Here is a 20,400-nt window from a genome sequence, read left to right as displayed (position 1 = left end):
AATAAATAAATTTATGTGTTCATAAAGTACTTGGCACTAGTAATCACTGAGTAATTGTTACCTTTCTCTTCCCTCCCTACTTCCACCAAGGGGTGTATTTGATCTGTGATAAGATTAATTTATTTTTCCTTTATCCTAGACATTTTTAGTCTTTTTGCAAGTGAATCCGGAAGCTATGTTACACGGGAAGAAATGGAAAGAATGCTCCATGTTGTGGATGGTAAAGTCCCAGATACACTCAGGAAATGTTTCTCAGAGGTATATTTAAAGATTTACATTTTATCCCTACCTATTGACTATGAGTATTAATTCTTAGTTTAGCTGTGATGAATAAATATTTATGTGCAGCATATTCTTAACATTTTTTTTTATTTAACAGTTGATGTTTTAACCATGTTTTGTGCTCAAAGATCCATAGTACTTATTTCTGCTACATATGTGAATCTGAAACCCAATTCTACTGTAAAGGCAGCTGTCTATAATGAAATACACTCCCATATTCTCACACCAACACACACATTCTCACACTGTGATCCTGCAGGAACCTGGGCATTGCTCGCATTGTAGTGCCATTGCTTTTCATCATGGACATATAGGTAAATCACTCATTTGCCTTGATCCAGTCTTATATCTCTTTGACCCATCAGGGCCCATTTTACTATTTATTTTATTACTCAGTTGATTTGCATTGTGAGATATTTGGATTTACAAAATTTATCATTTTTTCTCTTTCCATAATTTTTTTTATTTTCATTGTATAAGAGTTAAACATTACAAAATGTGTATCTTTCAGAGAAAATTCCCATTTTTCTTTTCCGAGGTCTGCTAATATGGGAAAAGTTCCTAGAGATGGTGGAGTAAAAAAAAAAAACCCTTTTAGAAGTTTCTGAATCTTTCCTGAAGCACTCATGCTGTATGATTTCTTATGGGTGGCTCTTTGACACACTTTCATTTCACAGAAATGACAATCCTTCACTGCTCTTGGTTTTATTCAGGGAGTTTTTATTGTTTAGTTTAGTCACCCTTCCTAACTATATAGACATTGGTTGTCAATACTGCAGGTATATATATCTCTTTGGACTCTTTATCTTAAGATTTTCACCACTCTGACTTTGAGCTTCCTCTGTGTTGATAGCACTTGGAGATTTCCCTTTCTTGCTTTTGAGCTTGGCAGTGCAGTTTTTGGTAGTGGTTATGGTGTTATATTTTACTCAGTATTTCTATGTATTTGGTGCAGAGGATTAGCCTCTTGCATTTTTGGTTCTGACATATTGACTGGAAGTTGCTGTGATAGTCTTTTAATATTTCAAGACAAACTGGCTAGCTATGTGTTTTTCCCCCCTCCAATAACAAACATTTGCTAGTCAGAAAAAATGTAATCTAACCTTTTCAGGCTTGATTAATTGGATTTTTCCCCCCCCAGAGATGTCAAATGTGTTAATACTCTGCTCATTTGGGGGAAAAATGTGTATGTTTTTTGTTTTAATAAGGTTTATAAAGACATTCCCGTTTTATAGATGGGAATTAAATGTGGTTATCACCCAGTTCTCTAATTTAGGCACAAAAGCAGGTATATATATTAGATGATAATTAGTGCTATAGGAAAATATAAAATAGCCCTGGCCAGTTTGGCTTGGTGATTAGAGCATCAGCCCTTGGACCAGAGTCAAGGGGTTTGATTCCAGGTCAAGGGCAGGTACCTCAGTTGCAGGCTCTATCTCTGGCAACCAATCAATGTGGGAGGCAACCAATCAATGTCTCTCCAACATAGATGTTTCTCTCTCTGTGTCTCCCTCCCTCCCTCCTTTCTTCCTTTCTCTTCTCCTCCTTCCTCCTCGTTCCCACTTCCTCTCTTCTTCCCTCCCTCCCTCCTTCTCTTCCTTCTTCCCTCTCCTTCCTTTCCCCTCCCTTCCTCCTCTCTTCCTTCTACTCTCAAAAAAAAAAAAAAAAAAAAGAATCAATGGAAAAATATCCTTGAGTGAGGAAAAAAAAGATTTAGGTGGTGATAAGGAGGAGGTAGCTGAGTGTCAGTATTTTGTATAGACTAGTTAGGAAAGGCTTGTTAGATAAAATGACATTTGAACAAAAAATTTAAAGGAAGTGAGAAATAAAACCAGATATCTGGGGAAAGCACTTTCCACTAAGAGAATATAGCTAAGGCCCTGAAGTGGGAGTGTACTTGACATGATTAAGGAGCAACAAAGAGGCCAATTTAGCTGGAATGTAGTGAGCAGGCTATATTGTAGGAAATGAAGTTGCAGAGGTTGGGGGAGGGGTGGGATAGAGTTAGGGGTACTATATATATGACCCTGTGTGAGTTCTTTGATTTCACCCTTAGTGAGATGGAAACCATTAGAGAATTTTGAGCAGACGACTACATGAGTTGTGTTTTTGTTTTTTTAAATATGATCATTTTAGCTTTTATCTGTAGGGTAGGCTGGACAGAGTCCAATTGAGGTATCTGAATGACCCAAGTAAGAGGTAATGGCCATTTAGATCATGTGTGGCAGGCAGTGAGGTGATAAGTTTTTAGATTTAGGTTCTATATTTATTTTGAAGGTAGAGTTGACAGGATCTTTTCTTGTATTGATTATGGGCTGTGACAGAAAGAGAAGAGAATGACTAAGGTGTTTGGCCTGATTTGGTAAATGAGTTGCCATTAACTAAGATGGCTAAGACCACTAGAGAGGGAGGTTTGGGGCATAATTAAATTTGAGAATCATATTAGACATTCAAGTGGAGTTGTCAGCTATCCTTTTTGACATAATAAGTTGGAGTTCAAGGGAAAGGATTTATTGGCTTATAGATAGAAAACAAAAGGATTTATTGGCTTATAGATAGAGATTGGCAAGATGAAGAGGAATCCAAAACAGGTGTCCAATGAGTAGCCTGTGAGGAGACCCAAGAGTGAATAGTGTCCTGGAAGCGAAGTGATAAAAGTGTTTTAAGAGGAAGGAGTGTTTAAGTCAAATAAACTGAAAGGTCAATTGAGTTGACCTCTGATCACTGAGAAATGATCATTAGATTTGAAGGGTAGCTCATTGTTGTAGGTCCTGAGGAATAAAAAATCACTGGAGTTGGGTTACTAGAAGGAATGTGCTTATGAGAGGAAATTGTGATGGGGAGAGGCTTAAAATTGCATTTTTGGGAAGAGCAATGGTTATTTTAAGAAAATGATCATAAGACTTTGGTAGAAAATATCTGGGGTAGTGTTTTATGAAGGACACGAGCTTTGGAAGGGGGAAGATCAAAGAAATGAGAGGTCAAGGTATTACAACATTCATATGTAAGGCTATGAAAATCATTAGATACTTAATGGGTGATATAAACTCAACATTATAAATGGGCTAATTTTACCTGATTCAGCTATTTGATGTATTTACCTGCTGTAATTTCTGAGTAATGTATCTGATGATTGAGCTTTTCCAAGAATTGGTAATTTTCCAAATTACCAAGACTCGAGCTTTTCAAATTACCATGTTTCAGTATCAGTTTTCTTAGAATAGGCTTATTTTTTAGATCTTCCATAATGTTTTGTGTGTTTTGCACTCCTAAAATACCCCCCAAAACTAAAAAGAAGCACTATAGCTAAAAGATAATGGACCTAGCACCTAGATTTAAGAGACATGGAATGGGTCTCTACTTTCTCTGTCTTGGCTTTATTAGCCTTGATAAATGATGTTTGTTATAAAGGAAATCCACATAGGAGTAGTATTGTGTGTTTTTTTCTTACTGTATATATATTTTAAAATAGAAATTCATATTTTTTGTTTGTTTGGTTTTTACTTATTTAATTTTTTTTGTTAATCCTAACTCAAGGATATTTTCCCATTGATTTTTTTGAGAGAGTAGAAGGGAGTTGGGGAGAGATAGAGAGAAAAACATCGATGTGAGAGAGACACATCTATTGGTTGTCTCGGGCAGGCATCCCAATCAGGGCCAGGGAAACTGCAACCGAGGTATGTGCCCTTGACCAGAATCGAACCCAGGACCTTGAACCCAGGACCCTTCAGTCCACAGGCCAAGGGTCTATCCACTGAGCCAAACCTGCTAGGGCTCCACCATATCTCTTTTAGGTTATAAGTTAATTTGTATCCCTTAGTATCTACTGAGTGTCATTCCTAATTGTATTTCCTGGGTGAGTTGGGTCTCCCTTTTTCTCACAGTAACATCTGGCCCTCACTCAATGTAAGTCCTGTTGTCTTCCAAAGAGATTGATTTGCATAGCCATGTGATGTTCTGTCCCAGCCTGGGTACTATTTTTCTCCAGAGATTTAACAAGGCAAAGAAGTCTTAGTAAGGAAAGAAAGCAAAGAAATAGAAATATACTTGTTTCTTTTTTGTATTCTAGTTGACTTGTGAATACTAGTACATGTTTTCATTGATGCCTTCTGGTTGAGGACTCTAGGAAAGTTGTTTTTTTAAAAAATATATATTTTATTGATTTTTTACAGAGAGGAAGAGAGAGGGATAGAGAGTTAGAAACATCGATCAGCTGCCTCCTGCACACCCCCTACTGGGGATGTGCCCGCAACCACGGTACATGCCCTTGACTGGAATCAAACCTGGGACCCTTCAGTCCGCAGGGCGATGCTCTATCCACTGAGCCAAACCAGCTAAGGCAGGGAAAGTTGTTTTTAATTTGCCAATGAAACTTAAAAGAGCCCTTAAGTTTCATACGTGTTTAATTAAAATATGCTAATTTCTCAAATATATGCTAATTTAGATTGAGGTGCTAAAGAAGAGGGATAAGTGAAAATTGGGTTTATTAAATATTAAAAGAAATGCAGTTTACTGATTTCAGGATATACCTTAGCAAATAAAATATGACTTATTAGTAGCAATGTACTACTTTCATGAATTGATGAAATATGTTGTAATTTGCATATAGATTTAGAGCAAATGGAAGTTCTGAAATACAGTTGTTTTTGAAAACACCTTGATTTCCAAGATTACAAGATAATTTATTTAGATAATTCTTCCTTTGTAGATTAATGTCAACTAATTGCAGATTTCAAGTTGTGCATGATCCAAGTAAAATACTTTAAATTTTGACTAAACTATGCTTTTTCTTTCCTAATCATAGGGTGAAAAGGTAAACTATGAAAAGTTTAGAAATTGGCTTCTTCTAAACAAAGAAGCTTTTACCTTTTCTCGTTGGCTACTGTCTGGAGGTGTATATGTGACCCTCACTGATGATAGTGATACTCCCACTTTCTACCAAACTCTGGCTGGAGTCACACATTGTAAGTAATGACATTTCATTGTTTCCTGTTCACTTTTTAATGCAATTGCCTATAAAGAAGAAATTTATATTGTCAGTAGTTTTTTTTCTTCTAGAGTGTAATAAAATGAAATGCTTTGTTGAAAGGGAAAACTCTTTTTTGTCTACTTTACGAGTATATTCCAAATGTGTGGGTTTTTTCCCCACAGCAAGCAATTCTCCAGCGCTCTACAAACACCATTTGAGAGTCCTGCAATTCATTTCAATTTTGACACTATCTACCTAGGGTTAGCATAGACACCACTAGGTTTAGGGCTCAGTGCCATAAGGCTGCCCCTCTGGTTGAGGACTCTGTCCCCCACTTCAGATACCAATCACAAGTCCAGGTTGTCACCATACTTCTGACCTATCATCTGTAAATTAGAGGTTCCAATGAGTCCCTCCTTGGGTTTGATAATTTGCTAAAATAGCTCACAGGATTCAGGGAAATGGGTATGAGTACTGATTTATTATATAATACAGGATATGTGAAAGGATACAGATGAACAGCCAGATGAAGAGATACATAGGGCAAGATCTGAAAGAGAGCTTCTGTCCCTGTGGAGCTAGGATAAACTAGACCTGCTAGCATGTGGATGTGTTCATCAGTCTTGAAACTCTCTGAACCCCATACTTTGGGGATTTTTATGGAGGCTTCATTCCAGGTCCTTTTCCTCTCCAGATTGGGGAGTGGGACTGAAAGTTACAGTTTCTAATTATGGCTTGGTCTTTCTGGTAATCAGCCCCCATCCAGGAACCCACCAAGAGTCACCTTATGCAGTAAAACAAAAGGCTTCTACTACCCAAGAAATTCCAAGGAATTTAAGAGCTCAGATGCTGCTGCTTTTGTCATGTGGTCTCCATTTTTCTACAGTTTGAATTAATTTTTCATTTGCATTTCTGCATACTTCACATTTTATTTTTAATTTTTAATTTATTTTTTAATATATTTTATTGATTTTTTTTACAGAGAGGAAGGGAGAGGGATAGAGAGTTAGAAACATCAATGGGAGAGAAACATCGATCAGCTGCCTCCTGCACCCCCCCCCCCCCCACTTGGGATGTGCCCGCAACCAAGATACATGCCCTTGACCGGAATCGAACCTGGGACCCTTGAGTCAGCAGGCTGACGCTCCATCCACTGAGCCAAACCGGCCAGGGCATACTTCACATTTTAATTGAAGCAATTAAGATGCATTTTGCCTTACCTTAGAGCAGGGGTCCTCAAACTTTTTAAATAGGGGTCCAGTTCACTGTCCCTCAGACCGTTGGAGTGCCGGACTATAGTTTAAAAAAAAACTATGAACAAATTCCTATGCACACTGCACATATCTTATTTTGAAGTAAAAAAACAAAACGGGAACAAATACAATATTTGTATTTGCATGTGGCCCGTGGGCCATAGTTTGAGGACCCCTGCCTTAGAGTCTTGGAAATGGCTTGGTTTCTCCTTAGAAGTTACAAGCCCTTGAGTACAATACTCATGGTCTGTTTATCTTGGTGTTTTTCTTAGTGCAGTGGACTAAATGCATGTTATTGGCCTTAACTGTGTCAAAAAGTTCTCAGCCATTAAAAGTCTACATTGTAAATACTGATTTATACATTTGATTTTCCCAGCAGTGAGCAGTAGGTATATGTTATTTTAGGATTGTAGGGTTAAACTTATACCAAAGAGAAGGACCAAGGTAATTATCATATTTGAATAAGTTTTAACAACTTCATAGTATGTGAGGGCTTTTATAAAGACATATCATGTTTTAGGGGGAAATTAATTATGATATTTTACAAATTTAATGAACTTCTAAAGGTCAAAAGTTAGTTCTAAGATCTTCTTTTCTAAACCTTTTGCTTAAATAAATGATGTGAGATACAGAAAACTGATTAGTATTAAATTAAGGCACATGGAAGATCAGCTTCCACTAAATATAAGGGAATTATCTAATTATTTTATCTACTCCCGTAATGCACATATTGGCCGTAGAAATAAGCCAATAATAGTGTGTGGTAAAAACCTGAAGAAATAATATGCTTTTAATTTTCTATTATTTATAAAATTAAATTTAAAAATTTAAAGTCCAAATTGCTGGCATCATAGTTGATTTTTGTCATATTCTTGTTTCTTATAAGAGAGCTACCTCAAAATTAAAAAAACTAATCAATTCCCTAGCCAGTTTGGCTTAGTGGATAGAGCATCGTCCTGAGGACTGAAGGGTCCCAGGTTCAATTCCGGTCAAGGGCACATGCCCGCGTTGCAGGCTCGATCCTCTGTAGGGAGCATGCAAGAAGCAGCCAATCAGTGATTCTCTCTCATAATTAATGTTTCTATCTCTCTCTCCCTCATCTTTCTTCTCTGAAATCAATAAAAATAAATTTTAAAAAATTAATCAACTATAAGGCCGCTATAATATATTAGTAGTTACCAGCCTTTATTGAGCATTAGAATTATTTGGGAAGGGTATTTATTAAAAGTGCAACTTACTGATTCTAATATCAAAGATACTTATTCAGTGCGCCCTAGGACTCTGCTTTCCTAGATTTCCAGGATAATCTGATGTTCATGGACCCTGGACTACATTTTGAGAAATACTGATATGATGTTGAGTTCTTCAGACTTTGGGTGAACACTCTGGCCCTGCCACTTATTATTTATGTAACTCTGGGAAATTTATTTAATCTCTTTGAACTTTTTTCCTTCTCTGAAGAACAGGGCTAATGATACAACTTACCTCATAGGTATGTTATAAGGAGTGTAGATGAGGAAAATTTTTTTCCTTATCCATATTAGGTTCATTGGCTGGGTCTTTTAAATTAGACTGAAAAAAGACAGATAGGAAGAAAATGAAAGTTTATTAACATCCTGCATGGGAGCATTCATTGATGTATAACTCCAAGGAGTGGTTAGAATTTGAGCTTATATATCATTCTAGCAAAAAAATACATACAATAATTTTGTAGAGAAGTGAGGAGAAAAAGAGAAAAGGGCTTTGAACTTCTATGGATGGCAAAATGTGGGAAGGCTAAAATATGGAGAAACTAATAACAGATAGGGTTGTTAATGAAGTTTGTTATACAGATTCCTTCCTCTGGTGATAAGGATCTAGGGTTGTCTCTGAGGAGTAACTTCTGTTCTTCCTGGTAGAGGGGCAGGGAAGATACCTTTACAAATTAGGCAGATAGGGGAGGACAGAGAGCTTTTCTTGTATTTGCTTCTCAATTGCCCTCAACTCAAAATAATCCTTATGCCAAATAATCCTTTATGCCAAAGTGCCATATTTGGGGTGGCATATAGTGCTATCCTTTACAAGTACATGAAATGATACTTTTGGCTTTTACAGGACTCAGCTCTATGCCTGGTATAGAATAGGTGCTTTACAATGAATATGCATCCTCTTGTATTATTGAAAACATACCTGGCTTGTGAATATCAGTGAGTTTCACCCACTGTTTCCAGAGACTAATTGTTTTGGGAGCAGGCAATTTTCTAACAAAGGGCTATAGACCAGTGCAAAAATGAACTCCTCCACATCTGTGGAAAGTTTTTCTTGCTAGTTGGTTTTCTTTTATAATTTATAAAAATAAGGAACCAGAATAAACAAGTTCAGCAGAAACTCAATTTGCTACTAGCTTCAGCAAATCGCCACTGTCTTAGTGGGCCTTACTATTAGAGCATTTTCACAAAATCAGAATTACTGTTAAACATCTTACAGAAATTCTGACATGGGCAGGTTTACATTCTGATGACTGATTTATCATTTATAAATTCTCAGTTTCTGTCTAAGCAATTCACTACTGACATCTTTGTAGGCTCTTCGACTCAAAGCATATATGCTACTTTATACTTTTCAAATAATATGTCAGGAAAGTGGAAACTTGTGATAAAAATAGAGACTGTTATTAACTAATTTATAAGTAGACAGAAAATATTTATTTTACAGCATCAATAACTATTTAAATTTGTGTAATGAGCCAAGTTATCCAGGAAACATAAAGGAATTACAATATTTCACTTGTAAGTAATATTTATATTAGAATGCAGATGCCTTTAATTACTTTCTCACATACAATTATAAAGTGAAATTTGAAGTCACAGTCAGTTGAACATACTGCCATATTTAATCAAATTTTATTTTCTTTATATAAATCACAAATGAAACTGAGGAGCTGTTTGTATTCAATACAGTTAGAATAATTAACTGATTTGACTTATACAAGATTTTAGATTTTGTCATGGCAAGTACATTTTCAGAACTGCAAATTTCAAACTATTGTTACCTTACCTCTTATTTAAATTTAAGATATTGAATTAGAACTTTAGCCCAAAGTTCTAGTTTTTATGCTTGAATAGATCTTAACCAAATGTTTATCAAGATGGTTATATTTATCTCTCATAGTTTGCTATTTAAATACCTAAGATTAGTTTTATAAGAAATTTTTTTGGTCAAGTATAAACAATGTTCTTAATGACAAATTAATTTTTAAAGCCATTTATAGTGAAGAGAGACATAGACAGTGTTTGCAATAATGCTGAACATATTTTTAAAAAATATTTTTAAATTGATTTCAGAGAGCAAGATAGAGGGAGAAAGATAGAAACATCAATGATTAGAGAGAATCATTGATTGGCTGCCTCCTGCCCACCCATTCCTGGGGATCAAGCCTGCAACCCTGTCATATGCCCTGACCAGGAATCAAACTGTGATCTTCTATTTCATGGGTTGATGCTCTACCACTGAGCCACACCTGCCAGGCAGTGCTGAACATCTTGGTGATGATGTTCAGAGTCATGAGAACATATAGATAGAGCGTAAATGTGTTCTATATAACTAAATGTTTGAAATAGGTTGGAACAGCTGTTAATTCATTCTCTTTTTTTCATATCTGAGAGAGTAGTCCAAGACTAAACCCTGGTCTTTTGGCTTTTTCTTGAAATACCCTTTCCCCATCTGTTTTTTCACAGTTATTTAGCTCCACATAGTGTTAGAGTTTGGAGACACAGACTATAAACTCAAAATGTAATTCATTTTACATACTTAGATCAGTGTATCTATCCTCTACTACTGAACATGCATAGTCCTAGCCAAAAACAATCTGGCAGCTCTCTTCTTGAGTTTGAAGGCTCATCCTTTAGATGCTAACCTTTGAAATGCCTACATTCTGTCTAACTGCCTTCTAGTTCTAGGTTGAAATGTCTGTCATCTTTAACATTCTTTTTTTGTTACTCCCTGAAAAGTAAAGTTCTTTTTTGTTTTTTGTCTTTTATCTTGGGTCCATGATACAGGTCCTTGTATAAGTTATTCTTGTGTTTGAATTATAAGAGAACACAACAGTTTTTTTGTTTGTGTTTCTGTCCTGTTATTACCTGTCTTGCCTACAGACTTTTTGTAAATACTCTTTTGCCTCTGCAAGACCTCCAGAGCCTAGCTGCTCACATGCTCCCTAAAAACCCTGTGTCTATTGCCTCATTGTACTTTCCACATTAGATTAAAATGACCAATTTTTACTTTTATTAGAATCTAAACATAGTTGTTTGTTCACAATCATATCTATAGTTTTTGTCAGACACATAATATTATACTTTTATTACATATTTGCAGAATATTAAATGATTTTTCATTATAGTTCCTGTACTTTTCCTCCCTCCCTTCCCTCCCACTTCCCGTAACACCCCCCCCCCCCCCAATACTTTGCTCTGTGGAAGGTTCAAATTTACCACTTGCAGATTGGGTACTTTCTAGAGGAGGCACTATACTCTGTGTACATTATTTCATTTAATCCTTGTGCCATCTCTGTGTACATTATCTCATTTAATCCTTCATTTCATCTCCATTCTGAAAAGAGGCAGCCAAGACTGTGAGAAGTTAAAGAAATTTTCTCAAGATCAAATGACTAATAGGTGTCAAAGGTGGGATGTTTGAATCCCAGAGTGCATGCTTATTTCCATTTTAGGACCTGAAGACAGTTGATTGACACAGTCATTTTATTCTTTAATCTTTTATGATAGCTTGTAATTGCAGATAAAAGGATTTGGTCATGTGGCAGTTGTGGTGCTTGTGAGCCATCTTCTTCAGACTGCAGAGAATCTTGCAGATTCATTTTTCTAGTTTCTTTTTCCCTTGGGATACTCACAAATGATTATTTTTTATTTCTCTTCAATAATTAATTTCATTTGATCCAGGCAAGATCATTGAATGATTGTCCTTTACCTACAGTGAAATAAATAATAAAACAACTATGATTTTTAAGAACTATGTTTTAATAACTGAGAGTGAATTTTCCTTAATGTTGATCATATTTTTCATAGAATTTAGAAAGAGTTTTTGAAGTTTCCCTAAAATGTATCATAAGAGTCAATAAGCTTGCTACCTCAGTGATTCCTTGTAGTAATAGAATCTGGATTCTCAGGTAATTAATACAGTATTTTGGGCTAATTTTAGGGCCATGTAACTAATTTTGATTATTTTTCTTTTCATATCTAATTCAAATTTACATTGTCTCTATTTTAGCATTTATTATCTCAACTAAAAATATGTATATTATTGTATTCCCTTGCCACATTTTAGTTTGTAGTGTTAAAAACTTTGAATACGCCGAAACCGGTTTGGCTCAGTGGATGGAGCGTCGGCCTGCGGACTGAAGGGTCCCGGGTTCGATTCCGGTCAAGGGCATGTGCCTGGGTTGCGGGCGCATCCCCAGTGGGGGATGTGCAGGAGGCGGCTGGTCGATGTTTCTCTCTCATCGATGTTTCTGACTCTCTATCTCTCTCCCTTCCTCTCTGTAAAAAATCAATAAAATATATTAAAAAAAACAAAAAAAACAACTTTGAATACAAAAACGTACTTTAGTGATTCTTAGACCATAAGCCGCTAGTAGATCTGCATGTCCCTCCTTGTTCATCCTCTTGTCTTGTAAATTATGTAAGGCTTACAGCCATTTTAATTACATCTTAGAAGGTCATTGCTTTTGAGAAGGTTGCATACTCAAAAATGTTGAGGAACTTTGTGACTGTTTGAAAACACTTGGACATTTTGCCTGGCTTTTTAAAAAATTAGAATATGCCGAAACCGGTTTGGCTCAGTGGATAGAGCGTCGGCCTGCGGACTGAGGGGTCCCAGGTTCGATTCCGGTCAAGGGCATGTACCTGGGTTGCGGGCACATCCCCAGTGGGAGATGTGCAGGAGGCAGCTGATCGATGTTTCTCTCCCATCGATGTTTCTAACTCTCTATCTCTCTCCCTTCCTCTCTGTAAAAAATCAATAAAATATATTTAAAAAAAAATTAGAATAAAATTATGGCATTAAAGAGTTTTTTCTGCAGCTGGAGCCTCTGACAAGGTGGGACTTGAGTAGGATTGCCCATCATGCAGGACAAGAACTATTTAGAATGTTAGGAATATTGTATGCTGCTATTGTGAACCAGAAAAAAAATATCTATAGATGGGTAATAAATTAATTTCTATATAGTTTATAAAGTATATGTTTTAGGTGTTGGTTTATGAATTGCAAATAGAACAACTACTGCAATTATTACCTCTTTAAGGGAAAATAAGGTTAGCTGCCTTCCCTCTTCTCAGAAGTGTTTAGCTGTCAATTCATTCAAAGTGTTTGAGTAATAATAATATAATACATATAATTTACTATAGTTTGTTTTTGCCAAATATTTAATTAATGAATTGCAGTCTGTAACCCCCAAATGAATAGTTAACGTGAGCTTAAAAGGAAGCTCTAAAGCATGTTTTTAATTGGTAACCAGGACCAATCCGATCATTATTTTCCTCTAAATATGTTCTACTTGTCTTTCCACATTTCTACTTCAGTAAAGAAATTGTGTTTTTTAAGGAGATTAAGGTAAAAAAATTGGGATGCAATTGGTGTGATTTTTCTGTGTTCTAATTTAGTGTATTATGTAAACATCAATCAGAAATACTTTAGTACCTTAAAGAGTGGGGAAAGCACATATAAAATATAACTATGATTAGCGTATCTGTGGTTTTAAAAATATATACCTTCTGATGAATGAGGAAAGAAAAATGTTCATGTTTTCATGATGCTCCTATAACCTGTCACATCGTAAATCCTCTAACTCTGCTATCATTATTGAGTTTGTTACTTATATCTTTTATCGTACTCTTTTTCATTTACTTAATAAATATTGAATTTGTAAGTAGTAACCATATTGATAGGATGAATCAGACATAGATTCTGCTCTTAGAATGTTTATAGTAGAGAGAATATGTATATAGAATCTTTAAACCCCAAATAGAGATTGAAACTGATAAAAAATAAGTACAGATAAAAAAGGTGTGGGATACCAAAAAGAAATGTTTCAGTTGTTTATTCTACATACTGGATTTAAGCAGTCTACTAAATGGGCAGTTGCAAAAGTAATTTTTTATTTTAAAATCTTTTTTATGTTAACTTGAATTTACTTTTCATGCTAGTTTAGATATAATGTATTTGTGTTTCAGAATTTTGTTTTAGATAGATTATGTTTTTTTTTTTAGCAATTAAATTGGAAAATTAAAATATATCCTTAAAAGTTATATTATTAGGATAAACAGCCCGGAAGAAGAGGCTGAGAGGTTTTATAATTTTGTTTGATATGACTCTTAGTGGAGGAATCAGACATCATTGATCTGGAGAAACGTTACTGGTTGCTGAAGGCTCAATCCCGGACTGGACGATTTGATTTAGAGACATTTGGCCCCTTGGTTTCACCACCTATTCGCCCATCTCTAAGTGAAGGTAGGAATTATTCTCTTTTCTTCAAGTGTTTTTTGGTAAACAGATTTGAGCCCATCTCTTATTACTAACCAATATATCTTAACTCTAAAGGCCATAATATTACAGGTTTGCAAGTTTCTTGCAAATAGCAGAGTTTAGTGGAAAAAAACTAAAATGGCAATTAAGATTGTAGTTTTGAGCATCCTGTTCTACCTGTGTGACCTTGCATAAATTAGTTTGACCAAGTCAGTGGCTATGAAGCTGTACTCCAAAGAGGTACCTTAGTAGCTGGTGCCAGGGATTAGGGTGATGGCCACTGAATGGGCAGAGCTCCAGGTTTTTGCTTTGTTTTATTTGGGTATGTTTTTTGTTAATCCTCACATGAGGATACTTTTTTCATTGCTTTTCAGAGACTGGAAAGGAGGGAGGGAAGGCGGATAGAGAGAGAGAGAGAGAGAGAGAGAGAGAGAGAGAGAGAGAGAGAGAGAGAGAAACATAGATTCAAGAGAGACACATCAACTGGTTGCCTCCTGCACACGCTCCAACTGGAGCCTGGGTGCGAACCCAGGTATGTGCCCTTGACCTGAATTGAACCCATGATCCTTCAGTGGGCAGGGCTGATACTGTAACCACTGAACCACATCAACCAGGACCAAGGTTTTTTTTAGCCCCATTTCTTCCTCAATTTGAGTGCCTCTACTTTTTTTTTTTTATGTAAGAAGTTTCCATTGCTATATTCTCCCCCCACCCCAACTACCAAAAGAAATTAAGAAACTACTGGACCATCTCTGAGGTCCCTGCTGGCTCTAAACTTTCCATTGCTATGACTTTCTAAAAAATATATATGTTTTTATTGGAAGGGAGAAGGAGAGAGAGATAGAAACATCAATAGATTGGCTGCCTCCTGCATGCCCCCCACTAGGGATTGAGTCCACAATATGAGCACAAGCTCTGACCAGGAATGAAACTGGCAACCTCTTGGTGCATGGGTCGATGCTCAACCACTGAGCCACACCAGCCAGGCGTGCTATGACTTTTTTAAAACATTAGGGATACAAAGAGTAATTGTAGGTGATATCACACAAAAACATATTTGGAATCTGAATATTTAGGTTCTGCTTCTTCTGATCTTTTTAAACTTCTTCCTTTTGGGAACCCCCTTCTGAGTTTTTAGTTTTCTACTCTTTAAACTGAGGGTATGGAATTACATTCTTGGAATATATAATCTGTATTCTTCAGATTTTTAGGGTACTTCAGAAGTACTTGTTAGGAGAGCCAGAACTGACAAGGCCCAGGACTTTCACCCACTTCAACAGTACAGCTGTGTTTTTACCTTTTCTGAGTTGGAGAATTTGATAAATCATTTTAAATCAAAATAATTTTATTTCTACCTTTTACAAAATATTTGAAAACCACAGGATTGGATTATAAATCCCTTTTCTTTCTGAAATTTAAATACTCATTTAAAAAAGACTAGAGGCCCGGTGCATGACATTCGTCATGGCGGTGTGTGTGTGTATCCCTAGCCCTGCCTGCACCCTCTCCAATCTGGATCCCTCTCACAATCCAGTACTGCTGGCTCCCAACCGCTTGCTTGCCTGCCTGCCTGCCTGCCTGCCTGCCTGATTGCTCCTAACCACTTCTGCCTACCAGCCTGATTACCCCCTAACCATTCCCCTGCTAGCCTGATCGACGCTTAACTGCTCCCCTGTTGGCCCGATTGCCCCCAGCTGCCCTCCCTTGCCAGCCTGGTCGCCCCTAACTGCCCTCCCCTGCAGGCCTGGTCACCCCCAACTGCCCTCCCCTGCCAGCCTGGTCGCCCCCAACTGCTCTCCCCTGCAGGCCCGGTCACACCTAACTGCCCTCCCCTGCAGGCCTGATCGCCCCCAACTGCCTTCCCTTGCAGGCCTGGTCCTTCCCAACTGCCCTCTCCTGCTGGCCATCTTGTGGTGGCCATCTTTGACCACATAGGGGTGGCCATCTTATTTGTTGGAGTGATGGTCAATTTGCATATTACCTCTTTATTTTATAGGATTATGTAGTACAAAGAAGAGTGCAGTATAGAACTTCTCTTAATATAATGTGTTATTTTTCTTCATGTCATGGAAGAGCTTTATAGGAGCTTATTAATAACAGCATGTTAAAATCAAAATAAATGTACAAGGAATCTAATGAACAAAATAAACTAATGAGTAAAATAGAACCAACCGCGTAAAAACATGGAACAGAATGAAGAATCTCAGAGGGCGGGAAGAGATTAACCAAAGAATTTATATGCATATATGCATTACCTATGGACATAGACAATAGGGTGGTGAAGGCCTGGGGTGGGGTGGGAACTGGGTAGAGGGGAAGAATACAGGGGGAGAAGGGAGAAATCTGTAATACTCTCAACAATAAAGATAAAAATAATAGTATGTTATATCTTTGAGTGTGCAGTTAAACTTTTCCTTTTTCCTTTTTTTTTGTTAATCCCCACCTGAGGATATTTTTCCATTGATTTTTTGGGAGAGTGGAAGAGAGAGGGAATGACAGAGAGAAATATTGATGTGGGAGAAACACATTGATTGGTTGCCTCCTGCACAAGCTCTGACTAGGGCCTGAGCCGGGGAGGAGCCTGCAACTGAGGTATGTGCCCTTGACCATAATCGAACCTGGGACCCTTTGGTCTGCAGTCTGACACTCTATCCAATGTGTCAAACTGGCTAGGGCATCCTTTTACTTCTCAATCTTTCTAAATAATTTCTGATTTTGAATTAAATTTTATGTTGTATACTATAGCCATTTTAGTGGTTAAAATTGATACAAAATAGAGAGAGGCAGACATAACCAAACACTAAGTGATAGTAATGTATTTCTGCTAGGATCTTAAGTTTTAGTTATACTTATACCAAAAGAAAAAAAAAAAATAACTTCCTGAAACTACTGATAAACTCTTTTTTAAAAAATATTTGGCCAGCTTATGGGAGTCATGCCTGCTTTTATAAATATGTTATTATAACAGTAGGAAGTTTGGTTGCTTTGGTTTATGGTGTCTTTTCCTATTTTACAGGTTTGTTTAATGCTTTTGATGAAAATCGTGACAATCACATAGATTTTAAGGAGATATCCTGTGGTTTATCAGCCTGTTGCAGGGGACCCCTGGCTGAAAGACAAAAATGTAAGTTAAACATTGTCACAAAATTTGCAAAGTATACAGTGACAAAATTAGTATTCATCTAAAATCGTCTGTGGATTAAGGCTTGAATTTTCATCACTTTGTCAGATTAGCATATAGCAGTCTCATCTTGATATTTTATTGAAGCCATTCTAAGGATTCAATCATCTATTCTTTGCACTGTGGAGCAGTTTGGTATCTTTGTGATTAATAACTAGTGGCCCTGGTGCACAGATTCGTGCACATTGAAAGGAAATTAATTAGAATTTCTGGGGCGGTACCGTGACTTGAATGGCATCTGTGGAGTGTAAGGGGAGGGCAGGGGGAGACAGATCTTCTGGCTCACAACACTGGTTCCCGTGCAGGGACTGATGCAGGTGGTCCCAGGAGGTGGCTAGCAGTGCAGGACTGGGTGGCACCACTGGCGTCTGCAGAGTGAGTGGGGTCCCTCTGGCAGGTGGGGTCCCTTGGCCTGGCCTGTGGGGATTGGGCTGAAACCAGCTCTCTGACATCCCCTGAGGGATCCCCGAGTGCAAGAGGGCACCCTGCAAAGTTGCTTTTGTACAGGGTGTGGAACACAAATGCAAGTGTGCAATAAACCAGATTCAGGGCCGACAGTGCCCCAGGAACAACATAACCCACAGCGGAAGGTGGAATCGTGGAATCGCGTGGCCCTGTGAGGAATCGGGCTCCCTCCTCTCTGGTTCCGGGGTGCGTCACCCGAGAACTGCTGCTGCCAAGTCACCGCAGCTCCTGTGTTGAGTATCTGCCCCTTGGTGGTCAGTGTGTGTCATAGGTACTGGCTGGATGGCCGGACAGTCATACGGTCACATAGCCTTTTATATATATAGGTGGGGTTGAGTGTCCTGATGAATTTACAGTTCATGATAAAGAAACTATTTCAGCCATAATATATTTGAAAATGTTAAACATTTAAAAACTATTTTCTTTTTTTCCCCCCTAGAAAATATTTTCTAGTAGTCTATATAGAGAATTCAGTGCCTTGCATAATTGGAAGTACAACTCATTATCTATGACTTGTATAAATATTTTAATAGCAAAGTGAAATTTATGATCAAAACACAGTTTTATTAAATACTAAATTGGTCATTTAAATCTAGCTAAAATGTTATAGCATAATTTATAAGCATGTTACATATTAAATCTTAACCATAATTCACAAAATGCTGTTTACATTTAATTGGTACCTAATACTGATATATTTACTAAGGTTATTATCTGTCTTTCTAAAATACAGATCATAAATGTTGTCTGTTTTGAGTGTGCTATTTGAATATTTTGACCTTCAGTAATATTACAATAATGCACTTTAACAGCATAATTATTTTGGGTGTGTATGAAATAGATTATTACTTAATATTAAAAACTTAGATTTCTTCTTTTTTTTCATGATGATATACCATTAGTTTGACCTGGATTTATGATAGACTAGAGGCCCCATGCATGAAATTTGTGCAAGGGGCTCGGCCCTCACAGCCCCTCACAGCCCTGACTTCGTCTGGAAGGATGTCTGGAAGGTCGTTTGGCTGTTCGGTCTAATTAGCATATTAGCTCTTTATTATATAGGATTATTTGTTCCCATTAAAGTGCTAATATTGCCCTAGTCAGTTTTGCTCAGTGAGTAGAGCATCTGCCTGTGGACCAAAGGGTCACGGGTTTGATTCAGTCAAGGGCATATACCTTGGTTTCAGACTCTATCCCCAGCCCTGGTTGAGGAGCGTGCGGGAGGCAGCCAATCAATGTGTCTCTCTCACATTGATGTTTCTCTCACTGTCTCTCCTCCTCCCTTCCACTCTAAAAATCAGTGGAAAAGTATCCTCGGGTGAAGGTTAACAAAAAAATAAAGTGCTAATATTAAAAAGAGAGGCTGAAATTTTTGCTTCTCACTTGATCTTAATTATGGAGTTAAAAACTTTTTAAAATTCTTTGCTGATGGACCAATGAAAGTTAAAAAACTAGTGATTCATTTGGAGTTAATTAGCAAAGTGCTTATATTTCTAATTCTTACAATCTATAATAATAAGAGGGTAATATGCTAATTAAACCAGACATCATTCTGGACATTCTTCCTGATGAAGCCAGGGCCAGAGGGAAGCCAGCCGGGTCCCGGGTGCCAGCAGCCAGGGAAAGGAATGCCTACTCTTGCACAAATTTTTGTGCATCGGCCCTCTAGTATTATATATAAACTTCATTGAAGAGTTGAAATTCTTCTTTGGCAAAACTTTGAGTGTATATTAGTTTAATTGGAGAGGCAAAATGGAAGTAGACTATCTTAATACCAGCTTGTCATTGATTCTTAATGTAGATTGAGTATTTTCATCATTAGAAGAATCAACTCTTCAGTGATCAGTTTTAAATATTAGAAATTAATTTAAGGGCTTGAATTACCTCCTTAAAACCTGGGAGGTATGGTAATATTTATTGGCCCCCTTTTTTGTTTTCAAATTTGAGAGAGACAGCCCTAACCAGTTTGGCTCAGTGGATAGAGCTTCAGCCTGCAGACTGAAGGGTCCCAGGTTTGATTCCGGTCAAGGGCATGTACCTTGGTTGCGGACACATCCCTAGTAGGGGGTGTGCAGGAGGCAGCTGATTGATGTTTCTAACTCTCTATCTCTCTCCCTTCCTCTCTGTAAAAGATCAATAAAATATATTTTAAAAAAAATTTTGAGAGAGACAGATTAGTGAAGTGTGCAGTTAGTCCTACATGTTCAGGGGACTTTAATGACATATTTCTATGTCTGCTCTAGATGAGAACTTAATCCAGAATATATTTGTTTGAGAAATTCAGTAATTTTACTAGGGCAGCTTCTAGTGAAATGTATTGTACTTCTAAACATAAAACTAATTCCCCTTCATAAGAGTTTTTTTTTTTTTTTTTAGTTTGCTTCAAGGTATTTGATGTTGACCGAGATGGAGTTCTCTCTAGGGTTGAACTGAGAGGCATGGTGGTTGCACTTTTAGAGGTCTGGAAGGACAACCGCACTGATGATATCCCAGTAAGTTCTGATTTTAAACATCTTATTGTATGTAACTTCCAATAGGAAAATGGAGTGGAGAACTTTTTTAAAGTCAGCGAATGAAAAGGATTTTTTATTACTGTTAGTTGCTGAATTATGCTACTCAAAATATTCATTGCTGAAGATGCAAAACTGGGTAGAGAATTTGCCTTAGAAAATTTAATAAGCTGTATAAAGTAAGAATGAAACTACAGGATAATTATTGTAATTTTTAAAAGCAAA

At 37.1% G+C, this 20,400-nt stretch overlaps 1 protein-coding gene across 2 annotated transcripts in view; it reads left to right on the top strand.

The window, feature by feature from the left end:
• USP32 (ubiquitin specific peptidase 32) overlaps positions 1–20,400 on the top strand; it is a 124,447-nt gene that overhangs the window by 43,407 nt on the left and 60,640 nt on the right. For both annotated transcript variants that reach the window (XM_081108781.1, XM_081108780.1), the window contains exons 4-8: positions 140–258; positions 5,087–5,246; positions 13,873–14,004; positions 17,036–17,143; positions 20,042–20,157. In XM_081108781.1, coding sequence (XP_080964907.1) covers positions 140–258; positions 5,087–5,246; positions 13,873–14,004; positions 17,036–17,143; positions 20,042–20,157 — 635 coding nt within the window. The remainder of the gene's footprint in view (positions 1–139; positions 259–5,086; positions 5,247–13,872; positions 14,005–17,035; positions 17,144–20,041; positions 20,158–20,400) is intronic.

This window comes from Myotis nattereri, assembly GCF_964212035.1.
Source record: "Myotis nattereri genome assembly, chromosome: 16".
In the NCBI taxonomy this organism is placed as follows: domain Eukaryota; kingdom Metazoa; phylum Chordata; class Mammalia; order Chiroptera; family Vespertilionidae; genus Myotis; species Myotis nattereri.
This window is presented reverse-complemented; position numbering and strand designations above follow the sequence as displayed.